The sequence below is a fragment of the Lissotriton vulgaris genome, chromosome 8, assembly GCF_964263255.1.
Source record: "Lissotriton vulgaris chromosome 8, aLisVul1.2, whole genome shotgun sequence".
NCBI lineage: Eukaryota > Metazoa > Chordata > Amphibia > Caudata > Salamandridae > Lissotriton > Lissotriton vulgaris.
This window is the reverse complement of record NC_141696.1, coordinates 93,471,021-93,493,993: the sequence shown is the minus strand read 5'-3', so window position 1 is coordinate 93,493,993 and position 22,973 is coordinate 93,471,021. Positions and strand designations below refer to the sequence as shown.

Below are 22,973 nucleotides of genomic sequence, written 5' to 3'. Positions count from 1 at the left end.
GCGGTGCAGCGACGGCCGTGAGTAAGCACTGACTGAAGCTTCCCGCATTACCCGAGGCCCTGACTCATGCACTGCCAGGTGTGAGAGTTGAAACTGCCGTCCTGCCCGGTCCAAAGCCCCGGGAATAAATATGCGCAGGCAGCAGCACCTTTATTATGCCGCGTCGCTGGGACAGCAGTCAGCACACCACTCCACTCGAGCCTCCTGAATCCGACCTCACGGGCGGGAATTTCTAAAGCCAGAGGCAGCAGGGCTTAAAGTAACATTGCAGCGCAGCAGACTGTGTTCAAAATTATTAACTGTTCACTGAGCCTGCTAACACGTCCCCGAAGGGAATACAGCAGCAGAGCCGGTGCGTGTGTTAGCAGTCTGGTAACCAGTTTCAGAGTGGGTACAGCAAAGTGAGACAAACGGGGCAGATATAAAACGAAGAAAAAGTAGTCCCCTTTGCTGAAACAGTACTAAAACGCCCAGGTTCTTTCCCGATGTCATCACGCAGACGTCGCGGCCGGCGCTACTTGCAAGGGACTACTTTAATGTTATTCCTAAGTTTTTTAAACAACGTATATTTTTTATTTTTATATAGCCTATGTCCTTCTGCTTGCCCTGAGGTTTTCAAAGATGTCTTTGGTGTTTGGATTGGTGGTGTACTTTTCGAGTTTACCTGGCTCAAAGGACACAGTTCTCTCTTTATAATAGTAGTATAGATATACACGAACCCAGTGATATTCGGACGCGTACAGTGCCCTTGCTCACAAGTCAACTGAGAAACACCATTTGCCATATTTAAACACTTTGCTGTGTTTTAGTGATATCACCACTTGATGAACAACATAGAAAACATACTAGCACTTCTATATGTCTGCACAAACAAGTCTGTTTTCTAAACATTTCGAGCCATATCCCATAAGGATCCCTCATTCACGGCATAAATATTAATATTGCTGCATAAATGCATACATTAAAAATAGCGAAATTGCACCACAATTCAAAAGGTATTATGTCTTCATTATAATTAAATAATTGAACTTCATAAAAACCTAAGCCAAGAAAAGAATTTAAATTCATATCATCATATCCACAAATACTCTCATCTGTGTACATGGTGGTAATGCATGACGGGCTACTCTATTAATTCATGTGGCATATACAAATATATCAATAAGAAAATGAAACTCTTATGGAAATAAAACCTTTGGATGTGCAAAATTCGATATATTTCTTTGTAAACCACTGATTGTGTTTAACCATGCCTGTAAAAATCGGATTCCGCCTCTCTTATACACTTCTTGCGTAAATGCTAGGAAGAAACCATTATGACTCTGAATTTAAATGTGCAAAATCGCAAAAAAGTGCCTGATATCAATAAAGTGCTATGAGATCCAAATAGACCCTTATAAAGGGTTGGTGCTAATGAAAAAATAATTTCTCATTAAGAATACAACAAACTAAAACCATTGGGTAGCTCTGTTATAACCCTGCTAACAAAGCTGATAGAAAAAGGATTAAAACCATAGAAACCTGCGGCATAAAAATAAATCACAGTTCAAAAAGTCATATACAACAGTACTAATTCATAAGTAAGTGCAAAACTAAATATGAAAATTTACAGAAAGTGGTACAGGTCCTACATATTGGTATGTTATTGTTATTTTACTGTCCAGCTCTAAAATCATTTTGGACTCTAATTTTCTCAACATCTTTTACTTATCACCTCCTCTACAGGGTTTGGGAATAGGTGCCACAACAAAATATTGCAAACAATTGAGTAAGCATGGGCGGAAAATCCATTCCGCTCGCGGATTTTGCGGACTTTCTGTAAATTCGCAATACGCGAGATTCGCGAATTTCCTGCAAAATCCGCGAGCGGAACGGATTGGGTCAAAAGTTCAAGCTGACTTTTTGTAACTATTTTAGAATGGCGCCGGAAAGCTGCCAGAGCCTCTAAAATAGTTACAAAAGTCAGCTTCAACAGGAAGCACTAATAGATAAAGTAAAGCAGGTGCTAGAGTTGAATCTCAAATTCAGTTACACAATCATTAATCACCCCAAACTTGGGGGGATTAATGACTGTGTAACTTAATTTGACCTTCAACTCAAGCACCTGCTTTATTTTATCTATTAGTGCTTCCTGTTGAAGCTGACTTATGGCTGAGGGCAGAAGGGCACAAAGTGGGACAGAGGGCAAGAGTTAGGCAGAGGGCAGAAGGGCACAGAAACCAGTGGGGCAGAGGGCAAAAGGGCACAAACAAGAGTGGGGCAGAGGGCAGAAAGGCACAAAAACAAATGGTACAGAGAGCAGAAGGGCATAGAAAACGAGAGGGTGGCAGTGATGAACCAGGCAAAAAAAAAAACCTGCGAACACGCAAAGCGCCCCGCAAATACGCGAAGTTCCCCACAAATACCCGCGAACACGCAAAAATAAAAATCTGCAAATTCTCACGAATTTGCGAATTTTGCGGATTGCGAATTCGCAAATCTGCAAATTCGCGGATCACGAATTTGCAAAATTCGCCCATACTTACTACTGAGATTATTGTTATGCACCTGTTTAAAATGCTTGGCCACCAGGTATGAAGAGACTGTTGGACTTGGCCCTTCTGGCAGGGTCACCCCTGAACTTTTTGCCTTTTAATGTTACATCATTATAGTGATTCCTGGTCTTTGCGCACTTTAGCACTATGGTGCAGTGTGAAGTGCGTGCACTCTCTGAGTGCGTGTGTGAGAGTGGCCTGCCCTCCCATAGGAATGCATTGGGAATATGTGTGTCCATGGTAATTCCTGATGCATGGGGAGTGCAAGGTTGAGTTTGGCATGTGCGAACTCGTGAGATTGAATGCTGTGCGATGATGTGTGCGGCTTTAATGTGTCTAGTGTAGAAGTGCCACTTCTAGAAGTTGGCCTGCCTGTGCAGTAAATGTGAATTGACTGTCTGGCTTGTGATTGGCTGTAGCTGGCTGGTGTGCCTGGCTCCAGGAGTCAGGATGGGTCTGCCCCGGTGGTGAATGGAGAGATCTGCATGTTGATGGCAGGGAGGAGTGCACCTGGGACCTCTATAGGGCTGGGCTTTCCCTCAACAATCCTGGCTCAACCCCCTGTGGTGTGGTTGATGTCCCTGACCCACCCTGTGAATAGGTAGAGGGGCTGAGCAAAACAAAGTGCCCAGGTACCAGTTGCAGATGGTTCGCCCCTTGCCTGCACCTTTGACAACAAAGGATTTTTGTGCATAAAAAGAGGCTGTGACCTCATGTTAAATGTTCTGGTTTTCTGACTTGAATCTACCAGGGGCGTGCTGCTGCTGGGTGCCCAGGGGAAGGCTTGCCTCCCTGGGCCCTGCCCAGCTACTGGATGCCCTGGATGCTGGAGGATTTCTTTGGGACCCTTCTTCCTTGCCCTTTATGCCTGGAAAGACTTCTGGGACCCTTGGGCTGTATCTTCCTTGCCTCCAGGACTTTTGCAAACCTTTTTGCCGCATGGGCGTGCTGTACTACCTTTCTTGTAATTTCCCCCACTGGTGTCTTCAGGAAGCGTAGGGTTAATTGGCACCAGCTGTCTGTCCTCCCTTGTTCGTGGCCATGAAGAGACTGGGGGAGGCTTGTGCTCTGATCGCTGGCCCGTGAGCTGCAATTGCATTTTTCTTTTCGCCTATTTAATTCTTTAACTTCGGGTGCCCACACCGATTATGCCCGCATTTACATTTTTATTTACGGGTGCCACCCCGTTTATATGCACCTGAGCGGGTGCCCACCCTGCTGTTTATTTCAAATCACGAGGGAGCCTACCCCTCTTGCTGCCCGAACCAAAGAAACTCTCGGCCGGGCCAGAAAACCGGAAGTCTGGCGTCTTTGCCTGGGACATGGGTGGGGCCTGCGATCCGGCAAGAAGTCCCACCTGCTGCCGCCGCCGGAGTGAGGCCCGAGATCAACAACGCTGGAGGACGGGAGCCCACCCGCCTCCAGAAGCATGGCTGCTGCGTCCAGGGTCCCGGGTCCCAAGAGGGGTCCCGGGTGAAGAGGAAGGCTGGGCTCTCATGCGGGGAGAGAGCCCCGCATGCGCCGCCGCCCGGAGGAGCCCCTGTCAGAGAAAAAGCAGCCGGTAAGTGAGAAGGGCTGAGGGGCTCCGGAGTGGCTGATGTGGGTGTCGAAGAAAGTCACCATAGCAGGGTGTGCATCTAGGGCGGCCCCTGATGGCAGTGGGCTGCCCCCCATGTTGTATCCACGATCTCCTGGGCGTGTGTAGTTCTAGTACCAGTGAGGGCACCATTGTTGTTTAAAGAGCCAGAGAGGCTGGGGCTCCTGCCCTTGCGGGGCATCATGGTTCCTAGAGCCCTGAGTAGCTCCGCTATGTTATTTTGAGCTCCAGACTTGCCTAAGTTGATTCCAGAGCCAGATGGCTCCCACGTTTTGCACAATATTGTCCCGAGCCTAGATGGCTCCAGCATTTGGCACATTATTTGTCCCAGGGCCAGTGAGAGCCCATGTCGCAGTTTTGACCTACAGCTGCCCAGCAAGTAGTGTGCAGCTGCTCCGTTTAGGTTTTGTTTCTAGGGGACCTGTGTTTGTGAACTCAGGAGTGGGAGGCACTCCTTCGCCCCTACTTTGGCCTTCCCCAGCTTCGCAGCACTTAGTGCCAGCTGCAGCGTTTAGGCCCTGTTCTTGTCCCTCAGCTGCCCAGCAAGTAGTGGGCAGCTGCTACGTTTAGGTTTTGGTGCAGTGGCTCAACCTGGACCTTGATGTGAGTTATGTGCTAAATGTGATTGATGCGCTAAATGTGATTTATGTGCTAATGCTTTGGGTGTTAGGAAATGTACAGTGTGTAGTATGTTTTGCGCACCCTGTGTTTGATGCCTCTAGATATGGTTTATGCATAGGAGGTTGTTTTACCTGTTTAGGTTAAGCATGGGCTGAAAATTCGTTCCGCTCGCAGAGTTTGCGGATTTTCCTCGATTTTGCGATCCGCGAATCTCGAGAAATCGCGGTAAAATCCGCGAATCAGCGGGGACACATTTTCAGCCAAGCACTTACAGGGTTACAGCAGCAGGTGCAAAAGTTGAAGCTAATTTTTTGTAACTTTTTACAAAAGGGTTACAAAGAAATTAACTTCAACTTGGGCACCTGCTGCTGTAAGTCTGTAAGTGCTTCCTGGCGCCTCGTTGCCTACTTGCAACTATTCTCTGACCCTGCTCTGACCCTTGAAGCAGGGTCAGAGATTAGTTACAAGTAGGCAATGAGGCACCTGTCATGAAAATTAAACCTCAACAGGAAGCACTGACAGATATAAAAACCAGCATTTACAATGCAATAGGTCTCGCATTAGGAAAGTTTGAGCTATTGGTCTTGTGAATGACAATTTTTTTTATTTATGTGCTGGTTTTGAAAATAGCCAAATTAATAGCTTTGTCATTTACAATGCCAATAGTTGTAACTTTCGCAAATGTGACACATATAGCATTTATGATGCAACATGTTTTGTATTTACGTGACTTAACTGTATTGATATTACAAATTACAATGGCTTTTCATTTTTTAAAATAATTAATACATAAATAATAGTGATTTTAATTTATAATGGCAATAGCTTAAACTTTTGAAAATAACTTTTGTGAAGATTATGTTCAGTGCATTTTATTGTGACGAAAATCCAAGAACAGAAGTGAAATATTAACATCTTTTTGTGACATTTGTAATGAAGTTTGAAACATTGAGAGAACATATTTGAACCAGTTGTTGTTGAATGGTTGTGCAGATTGATGCTGGGGTGGTGCTGAGTAGTGCTGTGGTGGTGCTGAGTGATAATGTGGTGGTGCTGAGTGATGCTGTGGTGGTGCTGAGTGATGCTGTGGTGGTGCTGAGGGGTGCTGTGGTGGTGCTGAGTGATGCTGTGGTGGTGCTGAGTGGTGCTGTGGTGGTGCTGAGTGATAATGTGGTGGTGCTGAGTGATGCTGTGGTGGTGCTGAGTGATGCTGTGTTGGTGCTGAGAGGTGCTGTGGTGGTGCTGAGTGATAATGTGGTGGTGCTGAGGGGTGCTGTGGTGGTGCTGAGTGATGCTGTGGTGGTGCTGAGAGGTGCTGTGGTGGTGCTGAGTGATAATGTGGTGGCATTGAGTGATGCTGTGGTGGCGCTGAGTGATGCTGTGGTGGCGCTGAGTGGTACTGTGGTGGTGCTGAGTGGTGCTGTGGTGGTGCTGAGTGATGCTGTGGTGCTGCTGAGTGGTGCTGTGGTGCTGCTGAGTGATGCTGTGATGGTGCTGAGTGGTGCTGTGGTGGTGCTGAGTGATAATTTGGCAGTGCTGAGTGATGCTGTGGTGGTGCTGAGTGATGCTGTGGTGGCACTGAGTGGTGCTGTGGTTGTGCTGAGTGTTGCTGAGGTGGTGCTGAGTGATGCTGTGGGGGTGCTGAGTGATGCTGTGATGGTGCTGAGTAGTGCTGTGGTTGTGCTGAGTGATGTTGGGGTAGCGCTGAGTGATGATGTGGTGATGCAGAGGGCAGAAAGGCACGAAAAGCAGTCTAAAAAAGGGCAGAACGGCAGAAAAACATGGGAAAAACGAGTCTAACAGAGGGCAGAAGGGCACAAAAAAACAGTCTAACAGAGGACAGAAGGGTAGAAAAACAAGGGAAAAACGAGTCTAACAGAGGGCAGAAGGGCACAAAAAACGAGTCTAACGGGGCAGAAAGGCACAAAAACGAGTCTAACAGAGGGCAGAAGGGCACAAAAAACGAGTCTAACAAGGGGCAGAAGGGCAGAAAAACAAGGGAAAAACGAGTCTAACAGAGGGCAGAAGGGCACAAAAAACGAGTCTAACAGGGGGCAGAATGAATTCCGCCCTGCGTGTTTGTCCACGAAGATGCCACCTTTTTGTGCAATACCTCTACTCAACTGGAGTACTTTCTACTGTCTAATCAGTAAGTGCTCCCTCATTCATGACGATGGGCCAATTACGCCTAATAATAGACCTGATTTTCCTCTCCTGTTTATTGAAAGCAGTTAAAACTCTTGGCCGACTTATAGTGGTTTCAGGATTTTCTGTGTTGTTTAATTTGGATAAAAGTACATCTCTAGATTTTATATTGATTTCATTTTCTGCCTCAGTTAGTATGGACTCACTGTAACCCCTTGCTCTGTAAAATGTGAGGGCATAAGCAGTGCATTGTGGGGGTGTAAGTTATAGTTAGATCAGATAACTATAACTGCTGAATTTCACTGGGTTTTTACGAGTGAAATCTAACTATAACTTCCATGTAACTTTTTTTTCCAGAGAATTTCTAAGGTTTTTTTAAATTCTATTTTCTAACTATAACATCCCTGTAACCTTCGGTTTTTAAGTGAATTTCTAAAGTTTTTCAAACTCAACTTCCTAACTATAATATCCCTTAAATTTTGGTTTTTTCTATGCTATGGTATAAAATTTGGCTCCACTTGTGGAGTTTGCGGAATTCGGCAACTCTGTGTTCCATAGAGAACTCAGAATTACCAATAAACTACGCACTCTACAAAGGAGTGGATTTTATTTTTGCATTGGTGTCTTCATCACGTCATTTTGCTTTCCGGGAAGTGCAATGAGACTTGATGAGCTCTCGCCAGCAGCCAAGCAACCCTCAGCAGCCAAGGGTAGTTCATCCCCCAACCAATAGTGCACCAGGAGGTCCCTTTGCAGAGTGGTTAATAAATGGGATGGGGCCGCCAACGATGTCTCAGCAATCCTGCTGTGGAGAACGTACTTGTCGTAGCAATAGGGATTTTGGACCCCAATGACCCTCAGTCTGCAGCAAAGGGGAGTTCATCCCCCAACCAGTAGTGCCCCTGGAGGAGCTTTTGAAGAGTGGTTGAGAAAGGGGGCGGGCCTCCAAAGAAGTCTCAGCAGTCCTGCTGTAGAGAACATACTTGTCGCAGCAATAGGGATTCTAAGACCCTAAAGATACTCAGCAGCTAAGGGCAGTTCATCCACTAACCAGTAATATGCCAGAAGGACCCAATGGAAAGTGGTTGAGAAAGGCAGCAGGTCCTCCAATTACATCTCTGCAATTATGCTGCGGGGAACTTTACTTGCTACCACAATAGGAGTTCTTGGCCCCCAACGACCCTCAGCAGCTAAGCGGAGTTCATCTTCAAGCCCGCATGCCAGACAGCCCCTGTGCAGAGTGGTTGGCAAAGGGGGCGGGCTTCTGATGTTGTCTTAGCAATCCAGCTGTGGGGGACTTACTTGTCGCAACAATAGGGGTTCTTGTCCCCCAATGACTCTCCGCAAGCAATGTAAGTTCAACCCCAAGCCAGTAGTACACTAGGAGGCCCCTGTGCAGTGTGTTGAGAAAGGATGCAGGCCTCCAATGACATCTTAGCAATTAAGTTGTGGGGAACTTACTTGTTGCAACAAAAGAGGTTCTTGGCCCTCAATGACCCTCAGCACCCAAGGGGAGTTTTTTCTCTAACCAGTGGTACACCATGAGGCCCCTGTGCAGAGTGGTTGAGAAAGGGGCGGGCCTCCAACAACATCTCAGCAGTCCAGCCGTGGGTGACTTACTTATCACAACAATAAGGGATTTTGGCCACCAATGACTCTCAGCGGCCAAGGGGAGTTCACCCCCAAACAATAGGTTCACCAGGATTTCCCTGTGCAGAGTGGTTGAGAAAGGGGATGGGCCTCCAATTACATCCTGGGAATCCCACTGTGGAGAACTTACTTGTCACAGCAATAGCCCAGCCGTCACTAAATGGGTGATGTGGACCGTGGGACACCCCTCCCCGGGTCAAATTCGGCCCTTGGAACCCCATCCCATGGCCTTCCCATGGTTCTCAGGGTGCCCCCATGGCACCCACCCTACATTGGGACCATGAGGGGAGCCTCAAGGCGCTGCTGTGCATCAAAATAAAAGGGCAGGCATGTGCCATATCTACAACATACAGGCCATACAACATTCCTGTCCTTCACAGTAGACATGCGCCAGCGCAGACACCATTGCATCATTTTGCATGGGTGCCTGTGATGAAGAGATGATTGTTTTTGTGCAGGAAGGGACATGTTCCTGCACAAAAACAATCAATAAAGGCATTTTTTCCTCTGTATGCATGCATACAAGAAGAAAAACAAGGAGAAATAAAAGTATTTTTCCTCGTTGCGCCTCGAATTCTGCCGAATGCCTAAGTTTACAAAATGTTGTAAATCTCAGAATACATCAAGTTCCATTGATGTTGCATGGGAACACCCACAGAAACACTCATGGAAAACCAATGGAACACCCTTTTCACGCGAAGAGCTATGTGTGGAAGAGAAACATATTCACAAGGCCATGTTAGGTCTCCCAGGGTGACTTTAAATCATCTTGTAAATATGGAGAATCCCATTGCACTGCTGGTGCGTCAATAAAAGTGACACACTGGTGGAGCAATGGCTTGTAAATAAGCCCCTTTGTCTGTTTACCTGCTTACTTGACAGCAGGCAGAGAAACAGATGAATGCTCCACATACAGCAAGTGAGAAAAATTTCACAGCTCTTGCATACTGAAAGCAGAGAGTATGCTGTGACTTGGTGGGAGCAGTTAAAGCTCCCACTAAGCCACAGCAAACAGCTATGTCCCTGGGGTGCGTACCCCAAGACATAGCAGGAGCGGTCCCTGGGGAGTGGTGGACCCTAGGGCTGTTTGGCTCTAGGAGGGGGACCATGCAGCCCTTCTCCTTTGATATAGTAGGGCCTTCTCCAGGAAGGTCCCCCTCCCCTACCATTTTCAAAAAACATTTTGTGTTCAAGGAGGTGGTTGCCCCCCATTGCAAAGTAAATAACCCCAGGCAGGTGTTGTTCCCTGGGGTATGGGGGTCTGCAAGACCCTCCTGCTTTTCTTTTGAATTTACACTAAATCAGAACAAAGCACTTCTCTGTACCAACAGCTACCTTTCTGCCAAATGTAGTGTAATTCCATTCAGCGGTTCAGGCTGTAGCTCTGTTTAAAATCCCTACTGCTATTAACAAATAGAAAATGCATTTTGCGTCCCCCCTTTTTCTTGTCAACTTGACAGATCACCCCAAAACTTTCAAGACAGCACCTGAAGTGAGTGTCATACTAGTTTTGAACATTTTGTGAGGATTCGTCAAACGGCGCCAACGTGATTGACAAAACAAAAAAGGATTTTCCTGTGGAAATTAGGTCCTAACTATAACTACCTACTGGCAACAGCCAGTAGGCAATATATGTGTATGTATGTGTGCGTGTGTATGTGTATGTGTGGGTGTGGGAGTGTGTGTGTGTGTGTTTCTAGAAAATATATATTAAGTTAATTTTATTTATTTAAAGTATTTTTCTGTGAATAGTGACTCCCGAAGTAAATGTAGCAAAATGTATTTGCTATTTAATGACTCCCAATGTACTTTCTGTGTCATACAGGGAGGATTTAAAAAGGATGAAAAGGAACACTGATACAATGGGCGACCCAGTCTCATGGGTGAGTTTACAGTGCTTAGGCCCACATTCAGGATCATCCCTTTCAGCATACCCTATATCAACACACTACTTTATGGATCCAAAATATCTCACAGGAGCAAATGGAAGTGGCAACTTCAAATGAGGTACTTAACAACACACATGCAACATGTAGCATAAATAAAATAACATATTTAGGCAATTTAAATGGCAGGGTCAGACTCCTGCCAACAAAAAAATTACCTTGAACTTTGCTCAGTGATCATCATCTGTGAATGGTATACTTATAAAGAAGACAAGATACGTTGAACAGTGACAAACTGCACTAGGTATTGTATTCAAATGTCCATAGCCTGGCAAATATGATTTAAAATAATGTGTGACATAAAAATAAAAATAAATATGGTTGACACATCAATTTAGGAGCCTATAGTTTTCAACAGTTTTTTCTCAGATATAATTAATATGTAATATTTAGAATTTGCAATCTGAAGCTGTTGTTACAAAGCATAGTTTATCTTTCAAACTATTTCATACTAAAAACAACAGTGGTGTGTTACCAGATAATTAACTATGGATGAGAGTCATCATTGTATTGTGTTGCCCTTGCATGGTGTCGCACGGACAGCACTGTACGAAAGTCAGATTGACCAAGCAGCACAAGGCCACCTTGCATGGCTCTCCGTTGCTTAGTAAATCTTGAGTAATTGAAGGGAGCATAAGTCGCTGCCTTGTGTTATTCTGCCCTGTGTAGGCAATCCATGGGTGAAGGCTGGGTGTTTACAAGCTACCACCCATGGATTTTGGTGCATTCCCAGATTTTTCAAGACTGGTAAACCTGATACTGCATCAAAATGCTACACCCTTCCATGGGAGGCCTAGTAAGGGGAAGTATCTTTATTTTTCTGCGTAGTTTCCTTTTTCCTAGAGTGCTGCATTCTGGAACACTCCCAGAAAGAGAAAAACACATCTCATTATTATTTTGTGCAGGAAGGTGTCCCTTCCTCTCCCTTTCACACAGCGCAATACAGCAGGTTGTCTTGCTGAGATGGATTGAATGAAATACTGATAAATATGATCCTATGTTTTTAATAGCATCTTATTCATGTATATGTCTGTAAAGGTACTAATTGTATTTTTTTCCAACTCATTTTAATAGGAAAAATACCTTCTGGAAATCTTCCAAAACGAAGTATTTCTTCAGAGGATCATGGCAGATACAAATATCAGCATCTTCAGACCTTCCATGTTTATACTTATGGGCATACCTGGCCTGGAAGAATTCTACCCCTGGATTGCCATTCCTTTCTGCTCAGCATATACTATTGCACTTGTGGGAAATATCACCCTACTTTACATTATTAAAGTAGAGCGCAGCCTCCATGAGCCCATGTACCTCTTCCTCTGCATGTTGTCCATCATTGATTTGGTTCTTGCCACATCTACCATGCCAAAAATGCTGGGCATACTTTGGGTTAACTCAAGAGAAATTTATTTTGATGCCTGTCTTATCCAAATGTTCTTTCTCCATTCCTTTGCCATCATGGAGTCATCAGTGCTTTTGGCAATGGCCTTCGATCGCTACATTGCCATATGCAATCCGTTAAGATACTCATCCATTCTTACCCATCTTCTTATTGGTAAAATAGGTCTAGCTGTTATAACTAGAGCTGTGGTCTTCATAGCTCCTCTTCCATTTCTTATCAAGAAGATGCCTTTCTGCGATTCCAATCTTATCCACCATGCTTACTGTGAACATATGGCTGTGGTAAAGCTAGCATGTGCTGACACCACCTTCAATAACATCTATGGCATGGCTCTGGTTTCACTTATTGTTGGTTTGGACTTGTTGTTCATCATTCTGTCCTACATAATGATCCTTCGGGCTGTCTTCAGCCTGGCATCTAAGGAAGAGCGCATGATGGCGATTGGCACTTGTGCAGCACATATTGGTGCTATTTTAACATTTTACGTGCCAGTGTCACTCACATCTGTAGTACACAGGTTTGGTCACAATGTCCCTCTTCACATTCACATATTGCTGGCTAACTGTTATCTCATGGGACCATCCATGGTCAATCCTATCATTTATGGGGTCAAAACAAAGCAGATACGGATATCTGTGCTCAAGTTGTTCCATTGCAACAGGAAGTTTTGATAGCACCTATTTCCAGTGATGCGCTGCCATGAGACTCACATCTGAAAATTAGGTAGTTGGGGCTGGAAAATCATACCCATGGGAAAGAGAGTAGCTCTTGTGTTATTTGGCAAACATGTCAGAATATTGTTCCTTGCAAAAACAATTTTCCTGTATCCTCGTGCTGACATCTAAGATATTCCTATAAACCAGGACATGCCACATTCCTCAGAATGTAAGTATGCATATATGTATATATCTATGTATCCTGTGTGCAGGGACTTGAAAGACTTTAGACTCTGTAGAAAACAATAGAATAAAGCCTTAGAAGTAAGGACATCTCAAAATTAATCTATCCTAGGTAGGAATACAGTCACAGAATTGTTCAGCAAAATTTGTGTGGCGGAAAATTGAGTGCACTTGCCAAATTTGTTTTCATGCAAAGCCACACTAGCACTCAAGGGTTTGTGTGTCAGTATCTTTGCTTTTGCCTTTGTACAATTCAGTGCTGCCTCCCACCTAGGTTCACATAATATAAATGCTGCATACATAATTAGATACATACTGAGCCAGGGTTACCTCTCAAGCAGACACAACTATGTTCCTCATCAAGCTCAACTAGGAAGCCAGGTAATATTGCCTTTTGTGCTTCAGAGTACTGTCTTTGAATCTCTCTCCCCAAAAGCCACATCAGGAGCAAAAAGACCCTCTGAGGACTGTGAAAACCTCCCGTTAAAGATGATTCTTTTTTTAATATAGGTCATGCCCATCATTTGAGGGAGGCAAAGTGAGCATGCCTATTGTAGGATACAAAACTGTTGCTGGTAACGGGGAAACCAGTCAATTGTAATGTGCCCCCAGGGGCCCGGAGTTAACTGAATGCTGGTGGCTTAATATTGCGCCCTAGTTGTGCCTCTTTTGCTCATGGGTAGATCCCATACTGTACGTTCTGGGGGTCTGAAAGAGCCATAAAATGATTGCCACAAACCTACATTAGTGGTAAGTCCTCTTTTTCCCAGATGTACAAGACTTGGAACATATTCCCAAAGAGAGCATAAATCAGCATTATCTGGTATGTATTCAAGAAACCCATTGATTGTTCCTAAAGTTAGGATTCAACTGGCTCAGAGACTACACATCAAACTGTTTGTAGAAATTATCCCAAAGGCTCTCTGCACTCACAGCTTCATGGGCAAATCTCTGCCACATATGCTACACCAAGTGTGGAGTGAGTACACCTCCACGGTCCACGCATGACACCAAAAATCATACTGATAGAGGACACCACAACTAATGCACTTACACAACCAGGCACAACAGGCAGAGTAACTAATTACCCAATCAGCCAGGAAGTGATTTTGGACCCTTCCATGGATAGCAAAGTGAAATGAAATGAAATGAAATGAAAATGTGATTTGTAGAGCGCTGCAGCTGCCCTGAGGCGTCCAGGTGCTGAAACAGAAAAAGCCCTCATGAGGTTACTTTATTAGGCATTAAACAGTAGGGTTTTTAGCTGTTTGCGAAAGCTAGTCAGGTTGGGGTTATTTCTCAGCTGCAGAGGGAGGGAGTTCCAGAGTTTGGAAACATTATACGAAAAGGAGCGTCCTCCTGCTCTGGTTCTGCGGATTCTGGGAATCTTGGCCAGGAATGCTGTTGAAGAGCGGAGGGATTTATTGGGCCTGTAGGGAGAAATCAGGGAGCGGTTGATGTCTGGGCCCGTTTCCCAGAATGTCTGGTGGGCAATGCAGAGCGATTTAAATTTGATTCTGTCCCTGACAGGTAACCAATGTAAGGTCTTTAGGCCGGTTTTAATTGAAGTCCTCCGAGGGATTCCCAGCAGCGCTCTGGCAGCACAGTTCTGGGTGCGTTGGAGATTCTGTAAGGTGTAGTCTGGGGCTCCCAAGTAGAGGGCGTTGTTAAAATCCAGACGAGATTGGATGAGGCCCTGTATGATTATCTGTTTTGCCTCGAAGCGGAGGAGGGGAAGGACTTTTTTGATCACCCTGAGGAGGCCAAAACAGGTGGCTGAAATCTTGGTGGCCTGTGTGTTAAGGCTCAGAGACTTATCGAGCCAGACGCCTAAGCTTTTGATGTTGTCTCTGGGGGGTGGGGCCACTCCCATGCTTGATGGCCAGATCAGCTCTATGGAGGCAGGGGAGGCTGGGCCCAGGAGCATTAGCTCAGTTTTATCGTCGTTTAGCTTTAGGCATGAGCTCATCATCCACCTCTTTACGTCCTCCAGGCAGGCCGCTAGGTCTGGTGGCGGCTGGAGGCCGCTCTTCTGTGCAAGGGAGACCACCAGCTGGGTGTCGTCCGCATAGGAGATGATATTGACACCATGCGGACGAACAACCTCAGCCAGTGGCCTCATGTATGCGTTGAAGAGCGTAGGGCTTAAAGAGAAGCCCTGATGGACTCCGCATCCCAGAGGACGAGTGGATGAGCGGGATGTGCCGTCGAAGACCTGAAAGGTTCTGTCAGATAAAAAAGAGTCGAACCATGTCAGGGCATCTCCGGTCACTCCTAAGTCGGCAAGGCGGGTACCATGGAAATGCTGGAGCGTAGAAGAACACAATACCTTTCCATCTTTTTTTCCCAGTAATACATTCCTGAATAATTCAAGTAGTTGGGGTTACTGGGGCAAGACACTCAAAGACTGGAGCATCCCTTCTGTGGAGATTCACTGAAAGATTGAAGCCAGATTGAACCAAGCTGCAATGCCATTAATGCTGGCTGTCCCTCTCTGGTTTAGGGAGAAGCAATGGCCAACGTTTCGTCTTCCACTCCTCTACACATTCAGTCTGAGCGGTGGAAGCTAATAGCTTCACCATCACACAAGCACATGCAAACAGTGGCACAGAGCCAGAGGGAGAAATGACATCTCATTAAGTGGAAAAAGTGGAGAATCTAACAAGTGGGTGTAGAGTAGTCAAGGTTGGGCCTGCAGTAGGAGGGACTATAGGAGCAAAGAGAGAGAGCATGGAATGTATTGAATCTGCACAGATAATAGTACCACAGGAATAAAGGATCAATCAGTGGTGTTACACAAATTAATGGGGCCACCCTGCAGAGTGTGATGAGGAGCCACCAAGTCTCCGATCTCTCACAGATATACATAGTCCATGGGCTGAAAGAGAGCCCCCTGAATGATTTAGGGCTCTTTGGAGGGTTGGGGCCCCTGTGCCATGAGGCTTATGTTACACCCCTGGCACCAATCTGTCCTTCATTATCTATTTGTCTAGATAGCATATTCATTGCTTCCCCATCCATTTGTAGTTCCGGGCTGCTTAGCTATGTACTAGCATTCTGTATTCGTCCAAAACGATCAATAAATACATGATCAAAATAAATAAGTATTAGAGAGGCTTTGAGTAAACAGGCCCGATTCATAGAACTAACTTAAGACAAAATCCTAAACTTACTACCATTTTGGTATTCACAGAAGGCACTTGCTCATTTTGGTATTCACAGAAGGCACTTACTCATTTCTGTATACACAGAAGTTAGGAGGCCTAACTTTAGGACTCCTAAATGCCTTCTGTAAATACCGAAAGTCTTAAAGTTAGGATTTTTCTCAGTTTAGGAGTAGTAAAGTTAAGACTCCGAACTTTAGGACTTTCGCTATTCACAGAAGGCATTTCGAAGTCCTAAAGATAGGAATCCCAACTTTACTACTCCTAAACTGAGAGCAATCCTAACTTTAAGACTTTCAGTATTCACAGGAGGCTGTAAGTAAGTAAAGTTTATTTGTTGTTTTTATTTTATCTTTCCATGTATAAATGAGATGTAATCCACTATAAAGGGGTAACATTAAAGTGCATGGCTAATACATTTATAATAGTTAACATTGAACATGCTTTAAAATAGCCCACACTATCCCTAAAAGCATTTAAAAACAATATATCTTTATCAATTTTTAGTTAGCCTTCATAGCAGGGAACTCATCAGTTGAAATATCTACAGTACATAATTATGTTTCAGCTATAAGAATAAACATAACAAATTGATGAATGAAACAAGTGTTAATACCTCTTAGACATACAATAATTGCGGTTCTGCAAGTTCTTACTCCCATTTCCTTAAAAATTGACTTTAAAACCATCTTCCGTTCTGTAAGCAATTTTGGACACAAGGTTACTATGTGCTGTATGGTTTCTTCACTCTTCCGCCATAATCTACAAACATTAGATGGCCACTTTTTCTCCCATTTTGGAATTCCATCTTTCGTTGGGTATCTCCCAACTCTTAGTAACATAAATGTATTCTTAATCGAAGGTTTGAAATGAAATAGCAAATAAGGTTGGGGATACAATTTGATAAAAGAATTAGCTATTGACCATAGTTTTTTTCCCTTAGTTCATCTTTATCCATTATGGAAGACAACAGGGCTGCAGATTGATTAATTGATTTTTTATAAACCATTTTACTCCTCGTTTCATCCCATAAGTTTGGGCATTCAAAGGTACGTAAACACTCGTTTAAATAGATTTGCCAACTTTTCACATGTACCCCTCTTTGGATCTCAAGCCAACACAGGTTTGCTAGCGAACCTTCATCGGATCTGGATAACGACAATAAGAACTTTAAAAATGTAGATTGCCTAACTAAAAACGGATTCTTCAATCCAAATTCGAGTCTTACATTCGCGCGGCTAATATGTCTTGGAATCCTAAAGACCGATTTATATGTCCTTAATTCAATATCATCAAGTAATTTCACATCTTTGCCCTGAAAAATAATAGAACCATAGTCCAAAGATGGAATTAACTTCGCTTTCATAGCTTTCAACAAATAATTTATTTATTTATTTAAGAAGCTTATAAAGCGCGCGGCTACCCCCAGCGGGGGTGTCCCAGCGCTAAGAGTACAGGTTAATCACTAGAGGGGGTTACCTGGTTCAAAACCATCCAAAAACCTGGGGCTGCAGAGGCTCACTTAATCAGAGTTTGGTGAACAGCCAGGTTTTTAGTTTGCGTCGGAAGACTTGCTCTGACTCAATGAACCTAAGGTCCAGAGGTAGGTTGTTCCAGTGCTTGGCTGCCGTAACGGCGAACGTTCTGCCGCCACTTCGGGTAAGCCTAAATCTGGGAACTGTCAGATTCTAGTGATTAACCTGTACTCTTAGCGCCGGGACACCCCCGCTGGGGGTAGCCGCGCGCTTTATAAGCTTCTTAAATAAATAAATAAATTATTTGTTGAAAGCTATGAAAGCGAAGTTAATTCCATCTTTGGACTATGGTTCTATTATTTTTCAGGGCAAAGATGTGAAATTACTTGATGATATTGAATTAAGGACATATAAATCGGTCTTTAGGATTCCAAGACATATTAGCCGCGCGAATGTAAGACTCGAATTTGGATTGAAGAATCCGTTTTTAGTTAGGCAATCTACATTTTTAAAGTTCTTATTGTCGTTATCCAGATCCGATGAAGGTTCGCTAGCAAACCTGTGTTGGCTTGAGATCCAAAGAGGGGTTTAATCATAGTTTGGGCATAATAATGTATCTCTCAGTTTTCTAAAAGCAAATGCGAGAGATGTGCCTTTAGCTTCAAGGTTATTGAAATGTTTCCTAAAGGACAAATTATCATCAAATGTAATTCCCAGATATTTATAAGATTTTACACACTCAATAACCAGACCATTTATATTCCATTCTTTTCCTCCTTGTTTACCCCTTCTCATGGTCATTATTTTCGTTTTTTTGTATTTATTTTTAGACCATTTCTTGTAACATATAGATTTAACAAGTCTATTAATCTTTTAAGACCTATAACAGTTTGGCTTAGTAAAATGGTATCATCAGTGTATAGTAAATCTTTAATCTCTTTACCCACCACAGAGGGGGAGTGAGCATTAATGTCTTTGAAATGGGCTGGAAGGTCGGACATAAAAAGGTTAAAAAGCAAAGGAGCCAAAACACATCCTTGTTTCAAGCCAATATTGGTTTCAAGGCGGCGAATTGTGTGTCTGCCGTCGTCTACTTTAATCTGAACCCAAGCATCGGAGTATAGTAATTTGATCATGTTTAAAAGTGTATCAGATATACCCCAATCGGCTAACTTTGACCATAATATGTCTCGGGGCACAGACTGAAAGACGGCTTTTAAATCAATAAAGCATATGTACAACTTTTGTTTCCTATATTTGGCTCTTTCGCCTAATAATGGTAATAAAACCAAATTTGTACAAGTTGATTCACCCTTTCTAAAACCATTTTGTAAGTTTGGTATCAAATCTTCTCTTAAGGCCCATGATTCCAATTCCTCCAAAAGGCAGCTTGCAAATATTTTCGCATCAACATCTGTTAGTGCTCACGCTACATTTCGAATTCTGAAGGAGGAAACTGACCTGGGGCTGCCCTCTTCACCTTGCCTTGCGGATCCTTGCTGCTGCCGCCACTTCTCGCTGCACCCGCTTCGCCGGTGCCGCTTCGCGGCTCCAGGTGGGGGCTGAAACTAAACCTGTAGACCGAGCACGAGTAGGGGAGCTAGCTGCAGCTACAGGGGTGGTGCGTGGCAGGGACTCTCTTGCCCAGGAGTCCCTGCACAGCCTCGGTCAACTCGGCCGCGCCCCCTGGTAGCCACGCCCCCCGCTTGCGACGCTCTCCTATATCAACGGTCAGTGTCACGCTCAGCGGGACGCGAGCGGGATGCCCGACGAAGCCCGGACAAAGGGCGGACAGTCTTAGACAGTCCGAGACTGACCGTGACTGGGCTGGGCCAGGATCCTTCACCCGAACCATTAGGTCATCATTGTATTAACATAGAACCAGAACCAGGGCTGGAGGATGAAACCCAAGGCACATTAATAACTCAGGTCCCCTTATGCTTAGCAGCAGATGAAGCAGGGTTGTCTTTTCTTTCCTGGAATATTGCCGGAATTACTAACAAGCTGTCATCACCAGAATGGTGTAACTTTATAGATCAATTTGACATTCTATTGTTCCAGGGAACATGGTCATTGACCCTGTAGTAAATAGAGCCATCAGTCGGAGATAAGTAGTTGTAGAGATGTTTATTGCAGGATAGTTAGCAGGATAAGAGCGGACCCTCCACAGCAGCAGCAAGACACCAACTGCCACAGTGAAGAACCCAGTGAACAGACAACACAAGAATGTAGAACATAGAACATAAGCCAATAAGTATTCCAAATAGACTAGAGAGACAACTTGCATGTACTACACATCTTCTCCCTTTCTGTTGTGAAACAAGAAAGAAAAAAAACTTAACAAATAAAATCTTGCAAATAAGCAGGAGGCCGTTGAGACCTAAGTGAACGAGTACCAACAAGATCATTGTGCGGGGAGGGAAGAACCTGTGAAGAAACAGGAGCATCACCACCTCCCGAGCCAGAAACTGCACTATGTACTGGAGACCCAAGGGCACATGGTCAGCCAACATGTAACCTCTCATCAGCAGTATCAGGCACAAGAGGAGTAGAATCACTCTTAGGCAGAACAACAGAGGACAAGGTAGATTTCACTCTCTTGTAGAGAGCAACACGTCTGAAATTCCAACACTCCCCATTATTTGGGATCACACAATGATTTAAGACCTTCTTAACCTTGAAAGGCCCCTTGAATTTAGACAAACCCTTTTCAAATCTACTCAACTTAATTTTGACTAAATCGCCTACCACAAAGGGAGAAGAAACAGAAACATGGGAAGAGGATGGACTAACCTCCTCACCATCAAAAGTGTTAGACTGAGTACGCAAAGTAACAACATCTCTCATCCATGAAGGAAACAACTTCAACCCAGGATCACGCCCTCTCATCAATTGAAATGGTGACAAATCCCCAACGACTAAGGGCGTAGTGCGGTAGGCCCATAACATTTCATCCACCATCTTTCTGACAATGCACCCACCACTGGAAGCCATTTGAATAATGCCCTTGACTACTTTATTCGCCCTCTCACATATCGCATTGCCCTGGGGATTATACAAAGACGTGCGATGATGAGAGATGCCACAATCTTTCAAAAACACCTGCATGTCTCCAGAAGTGAGCTGAGGTCCATTATCCGTAACAATGACAGAAGGTAGACCCTCTTCTTTAAAAAGATTACCTAAGAATCTGATGTTATTTGATGTAGTGATATCATTAGTAAACTGGACAACCAACCACTTAGTGAAAACATCGACTACCACTATAGCAAATCTGTCCCTCTCACCTAACTCACCCATCAGACCAATGAAGCCCAAGCAGATTGTGTGCCAAGGCAGACCAGGACTCTGAATATGTGTATCAGGAACAACCCTTGGACCAGTTTTCAGACGCTTCTCACCTTCTCTGCACATTGGACAATTCTCAACCCACTCAACAACTTGCGAATCTATGCCAGGCCACCAAAAGTGGTCCTTAATGCGTCTCTGAGTGAGAGTCTGACCCATGTGCCCCTCATGTGCCAAAGCTAGCAACTTGTTTCTCAACCCAAAAGGTGGTATGAATTTCTCACCCTTGAGAAGAATGTCATTAACAATCGAAAGCTCATCCAAAACTTTTATATAAGGTCTCACTGATATAGAGACTGAACTCTCACATCTTGATCCCAATCTAATCAGTTTGATAACTTCTTGAAGAGTTACATCAACAGACATCTCCTTCAACCAATCACTAGATGAGAAAACACCTTCACCAACAAACACAGCATCCTCAACTGAAGCCACAGCAATGTCATCACTGTCTAAAGACACCTCAGAGTTATGAGAGGAACGCCAGTCCAACGGCAACCTGGAAAGACAATCGGCCTGAACATTCCTCCAGCACTGAATGTATTCAACACAATACTGAAACTCTTGTAACCTGGCTGCAAGCTTCATGAGTCGGGCTGAACCTTTACCCGCTCCTCCCGGTGAAAGTATTTTGATAAGGGGTTTGTGATCAGACCTTAAAATGAATTTCATGCCCCACAGATACGTACGGAAGTATTCAACAGCCCAAGATGCAGCTAGCGCCTCCCTTTCGATGACCGAGTAATTTTTCTCAGTATCTGTGAGAGTCCTTGATGCAAAAGCTATGGTAACCTCTGATGACCCCTTCATTTGCGAGAGCATGGCACCCAAACCATGCGCACTGGCATCCACCGTGACAATGGACTTGTTATGTATGTCAAAAGGAAACAATACTTTTGCATCACAAATCTCCTACTTAATGTTTTCAAAACATTCTTGTTGTTGGATTCCCCAGGTAAAACACACACCACGTTGAGTAAAGATCTCATTCCAACAGTCTTATCAGAAAAGTTTTTAACAAATTTCGAATAATATTTGATGAGTCCCATGAAGGAACGAAGCTGATCCTTATCACAAGGTTGAGGTGCAGAACGAATGGCTTCATACAAGTTTTTTTTGGTTTAATGCCTGAGGAAGTGATGGTGTAACCCAAATAATCCACTTGGTCCACCCCAAACAAACACTTATCTTTATGCAAGGTAAGACCAGCAGTGGATAACTTATCCAAAACAATTTTGAGTTTGGCATTGTGTTGACTTTCAGTTTGACCATAGATCAAAATGTCATCCTGAAAATAAACAACCTTTGGTACCCCTTCAAAAATGCTGGAAACCATTTGTTGGAAAACACTCGCTGCAGAAATGAGACCGAAAGGTAGTCGAGTAAACTGATAGGTACCCCATGGAGTGATAAACGCTGTCAAACATTTAGAATCCCTATGCAAATCAATTTGGTGGTATGCACTCCTGAGATCTAGTTTAGAAAATCCCACCCTCGTCGCCAAAATATTGTAGTAAATAGAGCCATCAGTCGGAGATAAGTAGTTGTAGAGATGTTTATTGCAGGATAGTTAGCAGGATAAGAGCGGACCCTCCACAGCAGCAGCAAGACACCAACTGCCACAGTGAAGAACCCAGTGAACAGACAACACAAGAATGTAGAACATAGAACATAAGCCAATAAGTATTCCAAATAGACTAGAGAGACAACTTGCATGTACTACACACCCCAGTACATCATCTAGAGTTTCTTAATTTCCAAATCCCAGCTACAAAAAATCCTAAGGGTCGCCCATCAGGGGGGCTGATAATCTGGATCTGCCAAACATTATGCTGTAGAATCCAGCAAAGGAGTTCTCCATCAGATGATATTTTGTCAGTTAACCTCACATGGGCTAACGGACAGGGGGTGGTTATTTTCAACATTTTTGCCAGGGGAGTAGTGGGAGGTCAAATATCAGAAGTAATCACCGCTCTTGACCTTGAGCTCGAGGCACTCCCAACACAGCTGTCTTTTATTGTGAGGGGTGATGTCAACATCACATTTGAACCGCTTGGCCAAGAAGACCAAATCCTAGCATAAGAGGAGGATAGCAAGTGGGGTGTCCCCCAGCTAGAACTACCCGTAGTCAGAAGATGGACAGCGGTGGCCATCCAACTGAAGGCTTTATGTCTAGCAAGAGGACTCAGAGC

At 44.2% G+C, this 22,973-nt stretch overlaps 1 protein-coding gene across 1 annotated transcript; it reads left to right on the top strand.

Annotated features, from left to right (window-relative positions):
* The first annotated feature begins 11,618 nt into the window (after positions 1 to 11,618).
* On the top strand, positions 11,619 to 12,566 carry LOC147693504 (olfactory receptor 52K1-like). The gene has a single exon (XM_086936029.1). The coding sequence runs from the start codon at positions 11,619 to 11,621 to the stop codon at positions 12,564 to 12,566; it is 948 nt and encodes a 315-aa protein (XP_086792155.1).
* The last annotated feature ends 10,407 nt before the right edge of the window (positions 12,567 to 22,973 follow it).